General features: G+C 45.3%; 2 protein-coding genes across 6 annotated transcripts in view; one reads left to right on the top strand and one right to left on the bottom strand.

Moving 5' to 3' along the window:
- Positions 1-401: 401 nt before the first annotated feature.
- Positions 402-3,971, top strand: LOC307245929 (uncharacterized protein). 3 transcript variants are annotated; one of them, XM_080021672.1, is made up of 5 exons: positions 402-521; positions 1,291-1,462; positions 1,577-1,818; positions 2,573-2,738; positions 2,838-3,971. In XM_080021672.1, exons 1-5 carry the CDS (start codon positions 501-503, stop codon positions 3,617-3,619), a joined length of 1,383 nt encoding a protein of 460 aa, XP_079877798.1. In that variant the 5' UTR covers positions 402-500; the 3' UTR covers positions 3,620-3,971. The 3 variants fall into 3 exon arrangements, with proteins under 3 accessions (XP_079877798.1, XP_079877797.1, XP_079877796.1); XM_080021671.1 differs by having other exon boundaries at positions 403-527; XM_080021670.1 differs by having other exon boundaries at positions 505-625.
- A 914-nt stretch (positions 3,972-4,885) lies between these two features.
- aclyb (ATP citrate lyase b) overlaps positions 4,886-19,348 on the bottom strand; it is a 31,957-nt gene continuing 17,494 nt past the window's right edge. For 2 of the 3 annotated variants that reach the window (XM_080021674.1, XM_080021675.1), the window contains 16 exons: positions 18,895-18,924; positions 17,047-17,188; positions 16,213-16,381; positions 15,483-15,587; positions 14,156-14,352; positions 12,813-12,894; positions 12,434-12,544; positions 12,133-12,260; positions 11,528-11,621; positions 10,797-10,951; positions 9,826-9,976; positions 9,355-9,498; positions 9,127-9,240; positions 8,900-8,982; positions 8,198-8,274; positions 4,886-5,528 (listed from right to left, as the gene is read on the bottom strand). In XM_080021674.1, coding sequence (XP_079877800.1) covers positions 5,434-5,528; positions 8,198-8,274; positions 8,900-8,982; positions 9,127-9,240; positions 9,355-9,498; positions 9,826-9,976; positions 10,797-10,951; positions 11,528-11,621; positions 12,133-12,260; positions 12,434-12,544; positions 12,813-12,894; positions 14,156-14,352; positions 15,483-15,587; positions 16,213-16,381; positions 17,047-17,188; positions 18,895-18,924 — 1,877 coding nt within the window. In that variant the 3' untranslated portion in view covers positions 4,886-5,433. The remainder of the gene's footprint in view (positions 5,529-8,197; positions 8,275-8,899; positions 8,983-9,126; positions 9,241-9,354; positions 9,499-9,825; positions 9,977-10,796; positions 10,952-11,527; positions 11,622-12,132; positions 12,261-12,433; positions 12,545-12,812; positions 12,895-14,155; positions 14,353-15,482; positions 15,588-16,212; positions 16,382-17,046; positions 17,189-18,894; positions 18,925-19,348) is intronic. The other variant, XM_080021676.1, reaches the window with a different exon arrangement.

The raw sequence follows: 19,348 nt of genomic DNA, 5'->3' as shown, positions 1-19,348 counted from the left end.
ATAATAATAATAATAATAATAATAATATTAATATTAATATTATTATTATTATTATTATTTATTATTATTAATCTAATTAATAATAATAATAATAATAATATTAATAATAATAATAATAATAATAATAATAATATTAATATTATTATTATTATTATTATTAATCTAATTAATAATAATAATATTAATAATAATAATAATAATAATAATAATAATAATAATAATATTAATATCTGCAGCTCACTCGGGACTGCAACTGAAGAACCGCGTGCGCTGCAGTTCTACGCATGCGCACAATGGAAATGGCGACAGAGTGAGTGATTCAGTCAAAGACACTCGCGCTTCACGTTGGGACTCGGGCGTTTCAATGGCGCCGTCATCGTTCGTTATAAGGTCCCCGCCGGTTCAGGACCGCATCCCCCGCGGCCCCGGTCTTCCGTGACAGCGCCGCCCGGCGATGGGGAGGACCGGGGACCGCGTCTGGCTCCGGACACACTGACAAGATGGACGGCCGGAGCCGGAGCGTGAGTGTGAGCGCTGAATGGGAATCAAGTTTCATTTGTTTAACGCTGAGAACCGTTGTGGTGTCTTGAGTTGGACGGTGAAGTCAGCGGTAGCTCACCGACGTGTGAGTAGCTGAATGACGGCCCTGAAGGCTCCATGCCACAAACAAGCGTCTGCTAGCTCATGATAGCTCGCGGCGAAACGCACTGTTAGCTTGTTTGTTTATTTAACGAAACCGTAGCGCGATGTTGACAAGTCAAAATAATAAGTGTCTTATATGAACTGTTGCCTTAATGACTGAATTAATTCCAACCAGTACATTACACTGAGAGATGGTGAGAGCATGTCGCTATGCTCGGTCAGCTACATTTCAATCAGCAGTGACCCACTGTCTTCAGTGTGAATCGTTGTAAAACAACTCATTGTTTTACCGTTTTAATTAAGTTGAGATCATCTTAATAGCTGTGCTGCCCGTTTACCCCACAATGCGTGTTCTCAGCCAGCCTTGTGATGTTGGCTGAGACATGAGGCATTTTTTAATAGTCAGTTATTGTGCTGCATATCTGTATGACCATATGCATGTGACAGATAAGCTCCTGAATCTTACACCACGTCCTGTCATGGACTGTGTACTTGTATAGCCTATGTACAAGTGAAGTGATTTCATGGACACAGATTAAGCTCAATCCAGGGCAATGGATTTGAAATGTCTTTTGGTCCAGTGGCCTTATGTCTGTGAAATGATCTCAAAGTGTTCAGTTTGACCGATCGGGCTCTTTCTTTTTCCAGACGCACATAACAATCCAAGAGGGCAGGTCCTTGCCCGAGTTGAAAAGATGCGCCACGTGCTGCAAGGACTTCCACTGCCCGTTCTGCAGGTCAACTTTGTTCCGCCCGACAAAGTTGAGCAAGGTCAGAACCCATTTAGAGAGCCACTTCAAGCGTGCAGTTCTCCACGAAGGTAAAGTTCGCAAACAGTCTCTTGGGAAACAAAAATGGATTTTGGGTTTTCATAATTGACACTTAAATAATATGATCATAATGCTAAGATGCTAAGTATGCTGTTATGTTTTAGGGTACACCATTCACCGATGTGGGTTAGATTGCCGACCACAATGGCATTACCACTGCATCCACTGCCAGTCAATGCTGTCACGTAAACCGGACTTCATTAAGCACCTGTCCTTGTGCAAGGAGAAGCATCGTGCCGCCACCACCACCGTCCCAGCTCCAACCACCACCGTCCCAGCTCCAACCACCACCCCAGCCTCAACAACTCCCACTGTGCCAACCACCTCAACAGGACAGATGCAAAGGGTCTGTGTGAAGCCAGTACTACAGAAAAAATGTCCCATATGCCAGGTTCTGTTGAACAGAACAAATTTAAAAAGGCACGCAGAAGGGAAGCACACGGGCAAACATACGGACATAACAGCGAGTTCCCACCTGCAGCGCAAATTACAGATCCTGACGAGAGAGTAAACTGTCCACAAATGTTCTCATGGTACCAGTGCTCCTCTGCATCGGGGGGGCTCAAGGTTTCCTGTGAATCCACTGAGTGCCAGTTGAATAAATTGCCCAACATGCAACTCTTAGTAGGATTTGGGTGGAGTAAACCTTTAAAACAATTAAGTCGTTATAGACAGAAAGTCATTTTTTGCGGTCATCCAATTTTCTCGTGGCGCTGTCGGGGGAAAAAAAACAGGGTCCTAGAAATGTGCCCCTAGGGCTGCGGTCCTGAAACTGCAGGAACATGGTACAGCATAGGCTCAGGGTGGAGGGTTGGAACTCACAGTAATCAATGAGATCCACCTGAGATACACCCACATCAACTTGTCTAACTGCACTTCTGTAATCTACTGTTCAGTGGGTGACGTACATTGTGATTGGGCACATTAAAAATGTAATAATTTTTTAAATAAAGTAAATACACAATGAATGGAATGTGACATTTGTTTTAACTACAAATACAAAATAGCCTATTTTTTTCCACGTCTGATTGTGTTAAGTACCTCACATTGAAAGGTGCCAAATAAAATACGATTCTGAACTTTTTTTTTTTTTTTTTTAGATACACCCAACAATTCAGAGGCGGCGCACGCTGCCACAGGCCTTAAACGTGTCCGGCCAGCTGTTCGGATGTCCGTTTTGCTGTGAGAAGAAATTCAAAGCCGCGAGGCAAGACAAAGTGGTGACACACTTAGAGGGACACTTCAACAGGGCTGTCGTCCACGGCGGTAAAGTAGTTTATTAGCAACGTTGCACTTTAAAAATTTGGGATCATTTCTAGCGTACTAGCGCTAACTGGGAGGTTTATTTCTTTACCTGTTGTGTAGACGTCACCATTCACAGATGTGGGCTGGGATGCAGGGACGGTCTCCACTTCCACTGCCTGTACTGTGGCGTCATGATCGGGAGGCGCAACGACTTCAGAAAACACCTTCAGCACTGCAGAGACAGGCACCACCTGGACGCGGCGCCCCCGCCCGCCAAACGCAAACCCCCGCCTCGGACGTCGTCCACAGTGAACGCTACACCCGTGCCTGTGACCATGGAGACAGCTATGGCTGTGCCTGCAGCCTCCTCGCCACTGGATGTGCCACCTATGTCTGTGACCCTGGCGGCAGTGGACGTTACGCCCATATCTGAGACATCCTCACCCCTGGGGGCACCACCCGTGTCTGTGACCGTGGTGACAGTGGACGCCACACCCATATCTATGAACTCATCACCAATGTCTGTGACCATGTCAACAGTGGGCGCTACACCCACGCCTTTGGTCCCAGAACCGTCTCCGCCCCAGAAGGAGAGGAGGGTCGTCCACACAAGGTGCCCGGTCTGTCACCTGTTGCTGAACAAGAACAACCTGAAGAAGCACATTGAGCGTAAGCACCGAGAGAAGCCTCCAGACGTGTCGGTGAAGTGCCACCTCACCGGTCAGCGCGTGGACCAGGACAACGCCATCTACGCCGTGCTGCGGTCCTGCAGCGGCCACAGCGTCCCCGTGCGCGTGCACGTCACGATAGCGTGCGACTGCCGAGCCGCAGAGCAACAGCAGACGGAGGACGTCCCGGTGGAGAGGACACGTGGGGACATGAAGGCCATGAATACAAATTAGATCAAGAAGTCATTAAAGCACATATTTCCCCAGATTTTACCGCTGTCAAAATGTTTAACTGTTTTCATTCTTGAGTATTAAAAAAAAAAAAAAAAAAAAAAAAAAATCTTATTTAAAAAAATATATATTAATTTAAGTTCTAAGTCATGAACAACTGTAAAGCTCTGGTTAGTGATTTGCTTTGATAAAATATATGTAGTGTGACCACAAAGCCTATTTTCCAGCGGTGGGGGCACCATTCACCATTCTATGTTTTACTCATTATGCCGTTTGAAAATAGGCTGAATTTGATTTTTAAGCCCTGCTTTTACAAAGCACCATATGAACAGTTCAGCATTTTTCAGTTGTCATTGTGCCTCACCCCCAGTGTTCTCTGGGAGACTGGAGTCTGTTTACAGTTGGCTCCTCGCTCATGGTGCTTCCGATTGTTCTGCTGAACCCGGCGTGGCGGTCAGCGATCACTGCGCTCCCGCTCTTCTTCCACGATGTCTGGGCGTCCTGGTGGGAGGAAATGCTTCTGCCGGCTCGGATGTCCCCCATGTCGCCTGTCTCCCCATACAGAGCACCAGTAGTAAGCTGTGGGTGATCCTCCCTCGGCCAATCAGGAGGTGGTTCCTGGGTCAAGGTTTTTTTTGATACGCGTCATCAGGCCCCAGATTCCCCTTCTGATGAGATTCAGTCTCTTGGATCCCAATCTGAGAATTTGTTAGATATGATTCAGTGTCTATACTCTCAAAAAGGAGATAACTGTGCAATAATAAATTATGGTGCTAATGTCTTATAAATGAAATAACACTGAATTAAAATTTAAAGAAGTCTTTTATTATACTACATTAGAACAGCTTATATTAAAAAAAAAAAAAACAAGACAAAGCATTTCACAGTTAAATAAAAACAGAACAAACGAAGCAGGCTGCACGGTGTGCAGTTACAGAGCATCTTGAGGCGGCATTTTATTATTATTTTATTATCTATTAATTGTGCGTGCAAATATTTTAATCCCTAAATCAAACTATGCTGCCTTCATGGTCCCTCACAAAAATAAATCTAAATAAAAAAAGGTGCGTTTAAGACTCGGGGCACATTCATAAAGCATTTTAACCTTTGAAGCTTGAAAACCCTTTGAAAAGTCCAATTCTACTAATTTATCAAAATAGACCATGTTGAGGAGACCTGGATGTGACCACATCAGCCGGTGAAATTCAAACTCTGCTCTACGACTGTTACTGAAACATCAATGAAGGCAAAGGTGGAGTGAGAGGTTAAAAAAAAAAAATAATAATAAAAAAAAAAACCCAAAAAATCCACGACTCCCCCCGTTCCCACCGCTCGTCGCTCTAATGCCTCGAGGGAAACTCGTCATGGAACCACCGGCAGCCACCACCGCACCGTCTCATCAACTCAAGCTTTTGTCTGAGAAAAATACTTTGGTTTGAACTCGTGATGATCACAGACCCGTGCGTTTCCTCTCAGCTGACGTGGGATTTTGGATGGGGATAAAAGGGTGGGGTTGATTTGTCAGCATCGTACTCATTGAACTCAACGCAGGAATGGCAGTAAAACCGCTTGTGCATCCTGCCTCGAGCGTTAGAGATGAGATGTGCTTTTTGTCGTCGTTTCCCCTCCACCCGCTCGAGTACCGGTCTTTCCCTCAAGACGGAAGACGGAATACGTTACAGCTCAACGTAATCTGTTAAAAACCTACATCTAAAAACACTGTTCCCCTATAAATCCCCCCCCATATAAACCGAATGTTCCCGCTCCTGCCCAGATGTGGAGTGGGTCCCGGAGCGGGCGGTACCGTGCACAGCCCGTCACATGGACATGTGTTCAGGAAGCACGTAGGAGATGTCGTCCCAGGGGTGGCGGTACAGACCCTGCTTCAGACGTTTCTGGTCCAGGTAGTGGCCTGCGATGGGACCAATGGACACGTTAGATCACAAGAGACCTGAAGGCCTCTGTGGCAGCAAAAGGAGGGAGGAGTGTGCGCCGCATTTGTCAAATAATTAAAAAAAAAAAAAATTTCTATTTCTGACAATAGAATCGAAAAATGTGATTATAAACGACTTCTTATTTTTCCCAAGCCGTTAAGGTTTCTTTGTAGTACTAATCATCTGTAGACGTGCAGCAATCCTCACCAATTCCTAGTGCATGTGCACCTGATGAAATGAAGTTATTCTGATAACAGTCTGACTGTGGAGATAAGATAGTACTTTATTTATAAATGTGGGCGTTACAGAAGCTCCATGAAATAATGTGGTGCAGCGATAAAGTACAGAAAAAAGTATGTACAGGTACTCCTCACTTAACGACCAAGTTTCGTTCCTAGGACCAGGTCATTAAGCAAATTGGTCGATAAGCGAGGACCCGTGTTATTTCACGGTAAGGGGGCGTGGCTGGTGTATATAGTGTATATAGTGTTATTTCACGGTAAGGGGGCGTGGCTAGTGTATATAGTGTTATTTCACGGTAAGGGGGCGTGGCTGGTGTATATAGTGTATATAGTGTTATTCACAGTAAGGGGGCGTGGCTGGTGTATATAGTGTATATAGTGTTATTCACAGTAAGGGGGCGTGGCTGGTGTATATAGTGTATATAGTGTTATTTCACAGTAAGGGGGCGTGGCTGCTGTATATAGTGTATATAGTGTTATTTCATGGTAAGGGGGTGTGGCTGGTGTATATAGTGTTATTTCACAGTAAGGGGGCGTGGCTGCTGTATATAGTGTTATTTCATGGTAAGGGGGCGTGGCTGGTGTATATAGTGTATATAGTGTTATTTCACGGTAAGGGGGCGTGGCTGCTGTATATTGTGTATATAGTGTTATTTCACGGTAAGGAGGCGTGGCTGGTGTATATAGTGTATATAGTGTTATTTCATGGCAAGGAGGCGTGGCTGCTGTATATAGTGTATATAGTGTTATTTCATGGTAAGGGGGCGTGGCTACTGTATATAGTGTTATTCACAGTAAGGGGGCGTGGCTGGTGTATATAGTGTTATTCACAGTAAGGGGGCGTGGCTGCTGTATATAGTGTTATTTCATGGTAAGGGGGCGTGGCTGCTGTATATAGTGTATATAGTGTTATTCACAGTAAGGAGGCGTGGCTGGTGTATATAGTGTATATAGTGTTATTCACAGTAAGGGGGCGTGGCTGGTGTATATAGTGTATATAGTGTTATTCACAGTAAGGGGGCGTGGCTGCTGTACATAGTGTATTTAGTGTTATTTCATGGTAAGGAGGCGTGGCTGCTGTATATAGTGTTATTCACAGTAAGGGGGCGTGGCTGCTGTATATAGTGTTAATCACAGTAAGGGGGCGTGGCTGGTGTATATAGTGTATATAGTGTTATTCACAGTAAGGGGGCGTGGCTGGTGTATATAGTGTATATAGTGTTATTTCATGGTAAGGGGGCGTGGCTGGTGTATATAGTGTATATAGTGTTATTTCATGGTAAGGGGGCGTGGCTGGTGTATATAGTGTATATAGTGTTATTTCATGGTAAGGGGGCGTGGCTGGTGTATATAGTGTATATAGTGTTATTTCATGGTAAGGGGGCGTGGCTGCTGTATATAGTGTTATTCACAGTAAGGGGGCGTGGCTGGTGTATATAGTGTTATTTCATGGTAAGGGGGCGTGGCTGGTGTATATAGTGTATATAGTGTTATTTCATGGTAAGGGGGCGTGGCTGGTGTATATAGTGTATATAGTGTTATTTCATGGTAAGGGGGCGTGGCTGGTGTATATAGTGTATATAGTGTTATTTCATGGTAAGGGGGCGTGGCTGCTGTATATAGTGTTATTCACAGTAAGGGGGCGTGGCTGGTGTATATAGTGTTATTCACAGTAAGGAGGCGTGGCTGGTGTATATAGTGTATATAGTGTTATTCACAGTAAGGAGGCGTGGCTGGTGTATATAGTGTATATAGTGTTATTCACAGTAAGGAGGCGTGGCTGGTGTATATAGTGTATATAGTGTTATTCACAGTAAGGAGGCGTGGCTGGTGTATATAGTGTATATAGTGTTATTTCACGGTAAGGAGCCGTGGCTATTGTGAACACTAGTGTAGTGAATACTGAGACTGGGAATGAGACTGAAAACAGTGATGAGATGTATACAGTGTATAGTATACTGCATAGTGTATATACAGTATATATATAGTGTGTATATATATAAAGTATTTAAATATAGTGTATATATACACACAGTATATTTAGTGTATATATATATAGTGTGTATATACAGTATATTTAGTGTATATATAGTGTGTATATACAGTATATTTCGTGTATAGTGTGTATATAGTGTGTATAGTGTATATATAGTGTGTATAGTGTATATATAGTGTGTATATATAGTGTGTATAGTGTATATATAGTGTGTATATACAGTATATTTTGTGTATATATAGTGTGTATAGTGTATATATAGTGTGTATATACAGTATATACACAACACACTCCCATTGAAATCACATCAATTCACAAAAAATGATATTGTCATGTCATTTCCCCTTTAATTGTGTCCAATGAGTTTTCCCCACATTTAATTATCACCGTTTACATGAAGTGAACTCACCAATAAATCCCATACTCCTTCCCAGGACAAAGATCCCGTTCAAAGCACCGATCTCCACAAACTCATCCGCTTCGTCTCTGGGAAAAGCACAAAACCAGGTCATCAGCTCTGTGCACATGGGTCAACTGCAAAACAAGATATCTGGCAAAATGCTACAGCCCACGGTAAGGCATGTGACGACAGCACGCAACATTTAGGCTCAGATTCATAGAATAAAAGTCACATTTACGATCATCCTCAAAACCACTTCTCTACAGTTTTCTCTTTGGGAGGCATGAAGAGAAGACGCGTCATGATGTGGATACAGACGTCGCCACACACTGTCCAATGTTTTAAGTCCCAAAAAGTAGTCAAATATTTGACCTAGGGCCGGGCCATTATTTAACGTCAGATAGCTATCCGTGTAAATCAGACATCATTATAATATCGTCATTTTGTAGTTTGCGGCAAAATTAAGTTATGACCTAAAAAAAACAAAACAAAAAACATTTGAATTCTGAAATACTCCATTTCATAAAGTTCAACACTTTGGAATGTGTGTAGAAAAGCACATGTTATGTCATTGAATAGTTGTCGATGAGTCGGTGCCTCCAACTTGACAATACATCTTGCCTTATTGATTCCTAACAAACAGACTTGTCGTTCCTGGGCTGTGTGTGGATCAACCGAGAAAAGCAAAATATCTTGGAGTTCAGTTCTCACCGCGTGAAGCCTCCACACGTTCTGAGCAGGTCCACGAAGGCGACGCCGATGAAGCCGTCGACGTTCAGGATCAGGTTGGGTTTCTGTCAACGGGGGGGGGAAAAACAAACAAAAGAAATAACATACATGAGGTCATTTTGGGTTGAGGTGCTTTAAAGGATAAAGCGCAGAGCAAATTAAGAATGACAAACATATTTAAGAAGTCTGCGGCAGGGGGGGGGGCGCACCTTGGAGGTAGTGATCTTCTCCACGTCCAGGGCGTAGTCCAGCAGCTGGGTGGCTGGGAAATGCTGCTTCACAAAATCCTTGAGGATCTGCACTCGCATGTCTGGGTTGTTGATCTGAAGACGGAAAACAAACAAAGCTGTTGTTCAAGTTGAGGATTCAATGACGCCGCCGTCGAGGTGACGGGTCCTTAAGTTTGATGCAAGGAAACAAACAAAACTACCACTCACAGACTTCACCCGGTGTCCGATGCCCATGATCAGCTTCCCGTCCTTCTTCATCTTGTTGACGAACTCCATGGGCAGCATGCCGCTGTCGAAGGCCTTGCTGAACTGCCTGGCGGCGGCGTCCAGGGCCCCCCCGAAACGATCGCCCTGGAACACAACAAACCTTCAGCGGGTGCAGAGTCCGAGGTGCGAGACGAACACAGCGGTCACCCCTTGAGCCTTGAGAATAACAACCCGTCTCAGAAGACTAAGGCGGGACACAAGTGTAAGAAACCGTATTTTAAAAGATGAGAACACATCAGCTGTCTGGGGTAATAATACTTTAGGCCTATTTAACTAATTTTAAGCATTGGTCCACAGAAGTGGATATTTGCATTATTATTATTATTATTATTATTATTATTATTATATGAACCAATCCACTTCCTGACTGTGAGGTGTGTTTGTAGCTCAAGGTTTCTGCACGGTACTGACGATGGTCAGCAGGCCGGAGGTCAGGCTGGAGATCAGGTCCTTGCCGGCGCGGGCACACACGATGGTGTTGTGGGCGCCGGAGACGGCCGGCCCGTGGTCCGCGGTCACCATCAGGCACATCTCAATGAAATGGCAGGCGTAGCGCGGCAACCTGGTCGGGAGGGACAAAAAAGGGGTTCAAAACCTGATCTCCGGTTACACTGTTCAGCCGGATGAGCGAAAACCCAAACAGAGCAACATTTTAACCAGTTGGCAGTCGTCTCCACTTCCTGTCACTGTCGTGGACGTTGCCCACAAGTCACTTCAGAACTTCTACCGCACCAGGTGTGAGAAAAATCAATAAAGTGTTGAATACACAACAGCTTCTTGTCTTAGTCTAAGTTTATTTCGGATGGTTGCAGCCAACGGAGACAGTGCACACAGAGAGGTGCCGCCGAGTGTCTCGGTCTCGAGGTATTAACGGCACCTGTACACACACACACACACACACACACACACACACAGCAAGCTTCCTCCCACCCAGAGGGGCCGGGCCCCCGCTCTCCAGACGCCTCGAGAGCGTCATCAACCATGTGAGAGGGAGGGAGCCCGTCACCATCGGAAGGAAGAGAAACAACAGGTTACGTTGATTCTCTGGATAAAGCACAGGTGGGGTGAGACAGGTGCCTCTTATTCAGTTGTGTGAGAACGACGGCCCTGAGGAGGCTTTCAGTAAGGCCCCTGTTAGTTAGAGTAAGGGCCCCGTCACTTTTACTGGCACGTGTCTCTGCCGGAGCTTAACTTAAAGTGGCAAACCGTGACATATGAAGTGAGAATAGAAAAAGGAGACCGGTATAAGAGCACGAGGTGTGTGGTTCGATTGATGATTGTTAAGCAGGAGCTACGATTATTAAAGCAAGATCCATAGTTCTAAAGTATCATCTATGGTTTTCCACACCATCACCTCGGCGGGGTTTCCCGTCCACGCCTACCTGCGCTGGAACCACAGCAGGCCCAGCACGCCGCCCAGACCCATCTCCTCCTTGAAGACCTCGGTGATGGGCATGCCGGCATAGATCAGCTCCTGGCCGCGCTCGTCACAGATGCTGGTCATGAAGGAGGCCGGCTTGCGGATCAGTCCCAGCTCCTTGAGAGAACGGGAAGTCAAATCTCATCGCCTTGTGCGTCCCTTCATTTCGGCCACAAGTGGCCGCCGGCACTTTCCAGGCTCAAGATCCGAGGACAGTTTGAATCCACCCTCCACTCAAGACTTCAGAAACTCCCAAAAGCCAAGAAGGGATAATTAAGATTCAAGCACAAAATCTGCAAACATGTGCTTCCCATTGAGGCAGCACATGGCAGACGTTCAGGTAGTTCTCTGGCAGTCCCAATCAGGAAAGGTGGTGATTGCCATACAAATAATTGCAATTAACAAGGAATTATGTTTTTATGTTTATTTCATTCAAATTTTTGCAACATTTCTAACATTGGCTTAAAATTCCCTTGAAATTTGGATGGAGACATGATGATGGAATCTAAGGATTTTATTCAGCGATTGCGATCCGCTCAAACAATTGCGATGAGGTGATGATGTAATAATTGTGATAGCACGATGAAATTCTCGGAATTTTGTATAAAATGTTCAAAAGTCGACTAACATTAATTTCTTCAGGAGTAGCTAAAATGGGAAAATAATTAGGATGTGGATTCTGGAAGTACTGACCCTGGCCCAGGAGTAGTCCATAGGCACTGTTGGGGGAGGCACCTCCTGCGCTGGGACGATGGTTCCATTGGCAACCAGCTTGTCATACACCGTGCTTTTTGGTCACATTAGCACAGGTTCAGTATATATCAAATGAGTCATTTTTGGATATAGCTTTGGGTATATCCGAAATACCCATCTCACACTGAATTTTTTGGGCTCGGTACTGGGCAGGATATCACGATTTGATGAAAAAAATAAAATAAAATGTAATAAATAAAAAAAAAAAAAAGGGTTACAACTAGATTCAATCCAACTTTGATGAGATGGGTCACAATGTGATTCCACATGGAGATATTAACATTTGATACACTACAGTATGAGGATCGCTACCAACCTTTCAGTGTGCGTCTCACATACATTACAAATATATTTTACAGAACAAATTCGGTCTTGCTCAGAAATTAAATATTGAAATTAATTTGGAACTCTGGTGGTATTTAATTTAAGCTGAAAATGCCAACCCAGCGTCCAAATAAAGTATCAACATTTTCAAACCAACTCCGAAATTGATACGATTGTATTGATAAAATCGTTTTTAAACGCTGCTCTACCCAAATTCCTACCTGATCACATCCCCAAGCTCGTCGAAGCTCTTGGGTACATAGGCCCCGGCGTCCCTCAGCGCCTGGTTCTTGGCCACCGCCGTTTCTGAAGCCTGGTTGGCGCACGCTCCAGCATGGCCAAACTGAACCTGCACAGGGCGGGAAAACAAAAGCACTCAACGCCTCAGCGTGCAACAAATCCCAGACCTCGCGCGACCTCAAATTTCAACAAAAAAACATCCTCTCGCGTAGTTGGGGAAACAAAAATAGGAAGCGCAAGGTTTGGTGCAGTCGAGACGGAGGCGTTCGAACCCAAACGGACCTCTGATGAGAACATGGTGGCACAGGTTCCGATGCACCAGCACACCACCGGCTTGGTGATCCTTCCCTCCTGGATGCCCCGGCAGATCTTGTACTCCTCGGTGCCGCCGATCTGAGAGACGGGGCCGGGGACATTTTGATCAAACCTTATGCCCCTTGGAGGGAGTGGTGCTCAGCTGTGCATGGCCTTCAGGAGGGTGAAGTCTGAACAGATCTAAAGTTGACCTTCAGCTTGGTTCATTTCTTATTACATTTTTTTTTTTGCCCGCAGCCGTTTAAGTTAAGTCGTTTTTTTTCTTCACTAAATAAAATGAGTCGAAAAATAATATCGCTCTCATTTTCCGTCAAATTACAAATAGTTAAAATGATTAAAAAGACACCTCTCCGAGCACCACGATCATCTTCACCCCCGGTGTGTCCTGATAACGGACGACATGGTCCATGAAGGTGGAGCCTGGATACCTGGGCGGGAAAAACAGATCCATCACACACCACCCCCCACGCAAAGGAAAAAATGTAAAATTCAACTCAAACAAGGAGCCAACGAGGGCCGGCACAATCAGAAAGTCTTTGTTGACAATTTACTCACAAACGAGTGCCTGTTCGGGCTGCAGGAACAAAATTCTATTTGAATATTAAAAATGTTTCAGTTACTATTCCAATACCGACATTTCCCAGGCAGGCATTTCACAGATGCGGCGACAAAAGTGGGAAATAAACCCAACCATCACCGACGGAACGTCCTCTAATGCAGAGATTCCCAACTGCCGGCTCGCGGACCGTGCCGCGGTGCATTTGCCAATCGACCGGGAGAACCGGGGCAGGATTATATCAGGAGCGATCTGCTCCGCAGCAAAACAGCAGCAGGAAACGGAGTAAATTAAATACATCTGGAGTTTTTATTTGCCTTGTTGGGAGAAAAGAGCGCTCTGATGGGAGCTGCGGAACACCCCCCCACTCAATTTTGAGTATATTCAAATATTAAAGCAAAGCACATTTGAATGTGATGACAGAGGATTATCTGCAGCCCCAGTGCACGCCCCTCAAGATGTGGGACTTTGTCCGCGCATCTGCCATCGCTTGGGACGGCTACGTTCAGGCACGCAGGCCTACAGTCCATCAGCCTGTTAGACCCTCCGTGAGTCCGTCAGTCAGTCAGTCAGAGTGGTCTTGTGTTTATTAATTTATTACACGTGTCACGTGTCCAAATTGCACCAAATTCGACATTGCATGTTCTTGGGTCCCATAATACACCGGCCAAGTGTAAAGTTGATCGGATGTGGAGATGATCCAAGGACAGATGCCTTATTTTATAGTTTGATTAATTAATGTTATGTTTTTTGTTCATTTTAAGCCACTTTTAGTAATACATGCTACCAATTGTAGCAAAGCCATTTATTGTCATTGAAGATTGGACTATAAGAATTCAGCTCGACTATTCATTTTCCTCAACTGATAGAAATGTAAAAATAAATAGCGTGTGTGCATTTTGAACAGGGATGTAAAATTTTCAAAAATTTCGATGGAAACATTGTAGAAACTAACGATTTTAGAAAAAGCGATTTGCGCAAATAATTCTGATCAGGCAACTATGTGAATGACAGCGCTAAATGCAACTACCTACCGTTCTGTAAAACCATCTGGGTGATTATTTTACCTCATGACATGGTTTCAACACTCCCATCGCCACCCCTGGCTTTTGGGGCCAACAAACTTGCGTTACCTGTCTCCTCCGATGGCCACGCCCTCGTAGACGCCGTCGGTGGTTCGAGAGATGATGTTGTTGAGCTCGTTGGACATCCCCCCAGAGCGCGACACGTAGGCCACGCTGCCGGGCCGGTACAGCTTGGAGGCCAGGATGTTGTCCAGCATCCCCCCCGTGTTGCCGATCTTAAAGCAGCCAGGCTTGATGCCGCCCACCTGCGGGCCACAGGTACATACACTTAACGTGTACTTAGTTTAGCTCTGCTTGCCTCCCCCACAACTTATTATTTTCCTGTGCTGGAAATATTGAGCTCAAGGTCATATTTAAGGCTGGGTATCGGTGCTCAATAGCTTTAAAAAAAGGTATCGACCGAAATAAGTCAATACCAAGTAGTATCAAAGCTTCGCCAGTCAAACAACACCTGCATTCCATCCTTTTTGTAGCCAGTAGGCTTGGGCAGATTTACGATTAAATCGTCTATTGGCGATCGACTCCATCGATCAACATTGATCTTGATGAAATTGACATTGATTGATTGATTTTTTTATTATTATTTTTTAATCCACCAGGAAAAATAAGAGCATTGAAACGGTGCAAGTGCAGTTTACCGTGTTCTGAAACTGGAGCGGAGAGGGGTGGAGGGGGCAGAGGCTCTCGCCCTCTCCGCTCAGAGCTGTTGAGTAACCACTGGTGATCGGCTCTCACGTCCCTGCTCCACATGCCCGTGCAGAGACTTAAAGTGGGGCAGGTGCTCAAAATAATGAAAGAAAAGGCACAGAGACCCCCCAGCTCCAGTTGCAGCGGTCTGTAGTCTCGTCGTCTGTTGTTTTAAGACAGACTTTGAACTGTGAACCTGTCCTTTAACAGTCGGTTATTAAATAATTATTTCAATAACTTGAACACTTTCAAAATGTGTTATGTAAAAATAATTTGAATGGGGAGGAGTGGTGGCCTTTCACACAACTGAATTCCTCCATTCACATGATGGGTATAGGAGAAATAAATGTATTAAGTACTGTATTGGTATCGGTATCACTTGAAGGGTACTGGTACCTTGCACAATACCCAAACAATACCCAGCTCTAGTCATATTGCATTGAATAAAATTGTCTTTTGACTAGGTTCAGAAAAATAAGTTGTGTGCTTTTCTTACGCTGTACAAACTCTTTGTACAGCGTAAGAGCGAACACTATCAATTTAAAATGCATCTTGCTCCATTAGTCAGTCTATGGAAATCCACTTCAGGTCTTGGGCCCAATGCGACCACACCTCTTTAAAGGGCACCGCATGCCAACGCACACTGTAAAACTGCACATGGTGGAGTCCTGTTTGCTCTGCTGCGTACCGTGGCAGGTCCGATAATGGTGACTCCTTTCTCGTCAGCCAGCTTGATTATCTTCCGTGTCTGCGCCTCGGGGATTCCCTCGGCGATGATGGCGATGGTGTGGATCTGGACGGACGGAGGTCAGAGGTCAGGGACAGAGTTCAGCCTCACGTGTCCCGCAGGACCTTCTTTTTCCCTTCCTCCTTTGACTTTAAAGATTGAGCTTCTAATACATCACGGCCGTGTTATTGCCGAGTAATTCTTACTTCGTAGCTTATCATTTATAATATGGCAAAACTTTAGAATGAAGTCGATTCATATTAGTTACAAATTGAATCACAGGTACGTTTAGAGATGTTTCCCTAAATAATTATGAACCAACAGTTTGCCAAGAGGCGTGAACACATTCTAAAGCATCACAAACATTCAGTCAATTCTGGAGATGGCACCAATTTAAAACCCGGTATTTTATCAGGATGATACCAGCAAGAGGAGGCTGGATGCAGGGGGAGAAAAATAAATAAATAATAAGAATGCGATGTTCTCACAGAATGAGCCTAAAATATCACAGAAAGGCTCCTGCGACATCGCCGTGCGACAGAAGGTTTAGAGAAGTACAGCAGCCACGTGTGGCGTAAACGTCACCAGGACAAGGACGAGCGAGCAGCAAATGATAAAGCACCTGAAGGAATACGACAAACATTTCATCATCCGCATCTGAAAAGAAAGCGTGATTGGTCAGTGCCTCCACCTGCGGGTGGTGCATGGTCTCCATTGTGCTGTCGAAGGCGGAGCGCAGAGAGGCGAAGCTGATGAGCACATCCACCTCCGGGTGCTTCTTCATGGCGTCGGCCATGTTTTTGTAGACGGGCAGGAGGATCTCCTTGTGGCCCCAGTAGAACTTCTGCTTGTGGTCGCCGCTGCGGAAGGGAGAGGCCGTGGTTTGGCTTGTTTTTAAATCGTCTTATTCATTCTTGACTTTTGTTCCCCGGTTGATTGTGGCGTGGTAGACAAAAAATGTTGTTTGGAGGTGAAGGAATCTGATCTTTTAACTCCAGTCTGGACTGCATTCAGCTATGGAAGCTGAATCTAAACAATCTGATCTGCGAAGATGTTTTCTTTGGCAACACGATGGAATTGGATCTTTTAGTTACAAGACGGTCCATATTTGGGCAGAATGATGAGACATTATCTAGTTTGGGGATGGTAGCTCAGGCGGTAGAGCTGGTGGTCTAGTCATCTAAAGGTTGCTGGTTGGATCCCAGGCTCCTCCTGCTAGCATGCTGTAGTGTCCTTGAGCAAGACACTTAACCCCTCATTGCTCCTGATGGCTGCGTCCGTCGGTGTTTGAATAATTGTAAGTCGCTTTGGATAAAAGCGTCTGATCAATGACTAAATGTAAATGTAATGATGTAAATGTAGTTTCATGATGTCAATAGCATGACTAGATATTGTCTGGGATTTTAGTTCATGGTCATAATCTACACATTACTAAATATTTTAACATTCCTTTCACCATTGCAGCGTGAGCCTTTTGCGCACATCGCCCCCAAATCTCTTGCGTGTTTGTACTTGTAGAACATACGTGAAGGGGTAGACCATGGCCGCCACGGAGGGCTCGTCCCTCGAGCACACGTAGTCAAAGTCCAGCATGCCCTGCACGGCGCGCGTCTGCATGCCCCACACGATGGACTTGGTGTGTCTGCTGAACAGCGTGGTGGCCTTGGCTGTGCAGAGAGAAAGGAGGAAGATGAGAGGAACAGAAATCAGAGAGCGCCATGTTCCCTGCCACTACCTAAACAAGGGAGGAAGCAACAAGGAAGCGACGAGGGAGCACGCAGAGCGCTCTGGGCAGATGGGGGGGGGGGGGGGGTCGCACGGGTAAACCAACCACAGCACAAGCGGCTCTCGCGACGTCAGACTAGGTGTCGTGCTGATCCACTCCTGAAAAAAGCAAACCCCTTCAAATCACCACCTCCTCAAGCCACACAGTCTAGAGGATATAGAAACCTGGAACCCAGAGCGGCTGCAGTGCCACACGCAAGCAGGTGAGTGCGAGAGACAGTAACTGATTCTTTCCTGGCGACTGAGCCGCGTGTGCACGCTGCGCAACAAACTGAAATTCAACAAGCGGCAATGAGCTGACAGCAGGCACCGTGACAGCCACAGATTCTGCCGTCCGCCGACGCTCAGGCACATCCACCACGATGAGAGAAGTCGTCAGACGAGCCGGAAAGTCTATGGAGTCAAGCCTCGGCCTCTAACAGTTCAGTCAGGACAACTCTCCACAATCAGACGCCTTTATTGATCAGTGTGCAAGGCAATTAGAACTGGGTAAAAAAAAAAATAGGAAAAAAAAAAATACGACTAGATACAATTTCGGAAAAGGTTTTAAATTGCAATCGATACTTTGGAAAAAGGCTGCATAACACTTATAATACCATCTGTAAAAAAATGTGATATTCAGTTTTATTATGATGTTATTTTTTAGCCAGACTGAATTTGTTTGGTAAAATGTTTTGGAATGCACATCAGATGGTGAACTGAAACGTTGGTCGTAATTCACATTATGTATACAATGATAATACAGCCATGTCGACTTATCGTGAGCTGCCTCATCAATATCGGGCGAATCAAATCGTGACTCTTTGCATCAAAATGGAATCATGGGATCGTGTCCAATACCCAGCACTAATGACAACTCCACTTTTATTTGGTCGCAATAAATCTGCCTGTGTGTGCTGCTCACACGCAGGCAGGGCCGTACAACACCCCACACCAAAGCAGATCTGTCCCGGGTGAGGAGGGTAACAGCACAGTGGTAGAAAATCCATTTCGATTCACCTCTGAGTGGGGAGAGCAATGATCGGAGCGCACACTCACCGTCAACCAGTGGCTTCCTCCATTTTCCACTTTGGAACATACAGCATGGTCAGAAGGACAACACATCCCATGTTCTTTGCTATTGGTTGACTCAATGCTTTTGTGAGTTGAGCAAAGCGGAACGCCATGCAAAGAATCCAGGAAGTGGATCCACTGATCATTGCATTGAAAATAATAGAGTTTGGTGCAAAACATCGGCACATTAATCTTGGCTGCAGAAGCCCTGAGCAGTCAGAGCACAGAGCTGCCGCAGCAGAGTTTCCTGACTGAACTTGCGTTGCTCATTTGTGTCGGTGACGCCGAAGCACTGGCAGCAGCGTGAGCATGGAAGCAGAATGTGTCAGGAATTTTAATCCCGGAGAGATGTTAACTTAAAGCTGCTGGTCCCGCCAACTTTAAAAATGGGTGCTTGCTTCAGAGCCCCTCTCGGGTGAGTAGGTTACCATGGGGGAAGTTAAGGAGAACCATCACAGCAGACGCAAAACGATAGATCAGAGGGAAAAAGGAGGGGAGGGGTGGCAGGAAGACAGGTCTCACACCCTTTTCCTACCTCCGCCGGGGGCTGAAGAGACGTGGGCTTCTGTGAACCCCACAGGACGCAAACACAAAAGGACAAAAACATAAATGAAAAACAAAAATCAAAAACAGCACAAGTAAGAAAATGCAATACACGAGTGAATTCACTTGATTTCACTCTGCCGCCTCTGTTCACAGAGCGTCATTTTTATTCTCAAATACACAAACGGCAGCAGAGAAGAGGAAGGTGCATGCTCAGCTCAGCAGCTACGTAGCGTGTCACCTACACTGAATCCTGGCTCAATGTGAACGCCGCTGCGGTCACGCTCTACTTGTTTTTATCTACTTATCAGTAGCGCGAGGATTTCCATGTTGTGGTGTTTATTTTGCAGTATAATTGCAGGAGGATTCTACTGTAGAAATACTTTGCTTCTGCTTTGGTAACAAAATAAACTTTGATTTCAACATACAGTGCACGCCAAATGAAA

The sequence above is a fragment of the Zeus faber genome, assembly GCF_960531495.2.
Source record: "Zeus faber genome assembly, chromosome: 20".
Classification (NCBI taxonomy): domain Eukaryota; kingdom Metazoa; phylum Chordata; class Actinopteri; order Zeiformes; family Zeidae; genus Zeus; species Zeus faber.
The sequence above is the reverse complement of the archived record's forward strand: the minus strand, read 5'-3'. Positions and strand labels throughout refer to the sequence as shown.